Genomic DNA, 2676 nt, shown 5'->3' with positions numbered 1-2676 from the left:
CCACATAACACACAACACAACATAACAAAACAAAAACAAGACACATTCTGATAGGTACGCTTCCAGCTTGTTTTCTTCCTCGTCAACTTTCCTATTTCGTCTCTTGAAACACAGATAACAACGCGTTGCGAGTGCAAGTGCAAGTGCAAGTGCAACTGTATCCCCTGATAATTCTCCATACCGGATCTCAAAAAGGGCAGGCTTCTGTATCCCCACGACTCCCCACGACCTTCGTCCCCATCAAGTGTATGCGGACGGGGACATGGTGAAGCGTGGGACTGTGTGTGCTCCGCCCATGGCCGTGCTGCTGTAACCCTTCGCGTCTCGTGAGCCTGACGTGGTCGACGACACAAGGACACAAGGCGAGGAACCACACCCCAGGGTTTGACGTGGGAAGCTGTTTATGCGCCCAAAAGGCTGCTTGTTGCCTGCCGTGTGCCGTCGTGTGCCAGGTATCGCCAGCCAAGGGCAATGCTTCGATCAAGCTTCTGTCACTCTAGCACGTCCACCTCTCTCCTCTCCTCCACATCTCTTAAAAAAGAAAAAAAAAGGCTATAAATCCACACTGAGGCTTAAAACGCCCGTCGTCTCTCTGCCAAGCCCTCACCCCTTACACGTCTCACGTTTACCTAATTCGCTCCCACAGGTTATGGACCCGCTATCGGCTCGGCTTGCCTCTTCATGAATCCACCATAGGAAGGGATAAACATTGACACTGGTTACATCATATCACATAGGGTTTTGCTGTGGCGCCTTTAAGCTTCTTGTCGACAAAACTTGCCCGAGGCTCCAGTCCTGAATGGTGGTGCAATAAGTTTGGCAGTTGAGGAGGAAAGGAGGATATCTTGGTTGACTATACAGTCTCTCTTTCTTTGGCCCAACGGTCCTGGGTTGCATCAACCTACATCTTCCAAAGCACTATCCCCCACCATGACGACAATGGAGACATATCACGGCATGGTCAAGACGCCTGCCGACGCCATCAAACTTTTCGAGGCTTGCCGACTGGGACTTTTGCCTAGAGTTCAAAGAAGATTGTCCGAAAAGGAACGGCAACAGATTCGATCCGGGTCGGTTTATGTCTGGGATGAGAGGGAAGCTGGCATGCGGAGGTGGACTGATGGAAAGTCATGGAGCGCCAGCCGTGTGTCTGGGAGTTTTTTGACATACCGCGAGATGGAAGGCAAGCGAGGGAATGGTTTTGGGAACTCGAGGAGGGGGGCTGGGAGAACTCCGGATTCTGGTCGTGGCAGTGATGAGGATCAGGATGATGGGGAGCCAGACAGTTTGGCGGCTGGCTACCGCTACAAGACTGACGGCCTTATGAAGCAATCGTTCAGCATCACCACCTCCAACTCTCAGCATCTTCACCTCATTTCGTACTACACCAGAAATTCACAGAACTTGCAGACACCGAGCACCGACCCCCAACTGCGAGGCATCATTCCGCAGAAGGGCATGTACCCCGAGTCGAGCCTGAACGATCAATCGGCCTTGACACGGTCGCCGATGCAGCAGCCGCCCTACCCACCACAGGTACAGCAGCTTCATCATCTTCCCCCAGGCTACCCGGGATATGCTCCGCATCCCGCTCACCACGGCCATTATCAACCCTGGCCACCGTCGCCGGGAACGACACCGCCCTACGGTCATCCATACAATGGTCACCACCACCCCGGCCACCCAGTTCATCCTGGTGCCCATCCAGCACCATACGGTCACCATCTTCCCCAGCTGCAATATGGCCCTCCACCACCGCCACCACCTCAACAGCCATATCACTCGGCAAATCATCACCAGTACGAGCGAGAAAGAGCGCCCACTCTTCCACCATTGCAACTGCCTCAACAGCGGCCACCACAACCACCGCCTCAGCTCCCTCTTCCCGCCCCAACTCCATCTCAGCCGCCTCACCACGCCCCATACTCCCAGCCAGGATCTGTCTCAACACCCATCTTACCACCCAGAATAGCACCTCTTGGCTCTCCCCGATCTCGGCAGCTTCAAGCTAAGGCCAGAGAAGCCATCTCGGACCCGAGACTTGCTCTCAATGGTGGGATCCAGCTCGCCCCAGTCCAACCACCCCAGCAACACCAACAGCCACCACCAATGCGTCCAATCATCACCACACACACGGCCAGCCCTCCCAACAGGGCCCTTTCTGTCTCGCCAAATTCCGACGGTCGAAACCGTGATCCAACAAGCGCAAGCACAAAAGCGAGCTTGTCAGCACTGCTTTCTCACCCTACCCCGCCGCTGACCAACGCCTCCTCGGCGGTGTCGTCTGAGCCTAACAGTGCCGGGCCGTCGGTGGGTGGCGGGTCGAATTCGGCGAATAGCTCGCCGAGGACGGCGCATGGGGGGGTTGGGAGGCCGCCGCAATTGCCGGCTATTCATGACTTTGCGAGGGTGGAAGCGGGGAGCATCGGGAAGCTGAACAGTAACTTTCGGGGGTAGGAACCAGGTGGGATGATATGGGTACAGACATGACGGATGGATGATGAAGAGTACGGGTTTCTTTTTGAGTTTTTGTGTGATAGGTTACAAGGGTTGGGTACATTGAACGGTACAGAGCAATACGGGATGGGAAATGGATAAGGATAGGGAAGCAAAGAGGAGAATACCCCTGAAGCGAGAAAGCCAAGTTTTTAGTTTTTGTGTGTTTGAGTTTTAGGG

At 54.7% G+C, this 2676-nt stretch overlaps 1 protein-coding gene across 1 annotated transcript; it reads left to right on the top strand.

Annotated features, from left to right (window-relative positions):
* Positions 1-930: 930 nt before the first annotated feature.
* PTH2 (Gluconate transport-inducing protein) lies at positions 931-2457 on the top strand (the record flags this gene model as incomplete). Its single annotated transcript, XM_062913468.1, has 1 exon — positions 931-2457. One exon carries the CDS (start codon positions 931-933, stop codon positions 2455-2457), a length of 1527 nt encoding a protein of 508 aa, XP_062764880.1.
* Between the last annotated feature and the right edge of the window lie 219 nt (positions 2458-2676).

Source organism: Podospora pseudopauciseta (genome assembly GCF_035222475.1).
Source record: "Podospora pseudopauciseta strain CBS 411.78 chromosome 5 map unlocalized CBS411.78m_5, whole genome shotgun sequence".
Lineage (NCBI taxonomy): Eukaryota > Fungi > Ascomycota > Sordariomycetes > Sordariales > Podosporaceae > Podospora > Podospora pseudopauciseta.
Note: the sequence above shows the minus strand (reverse complement) of the source record. Positions and strands in the feature narration are given on the sequence as shown.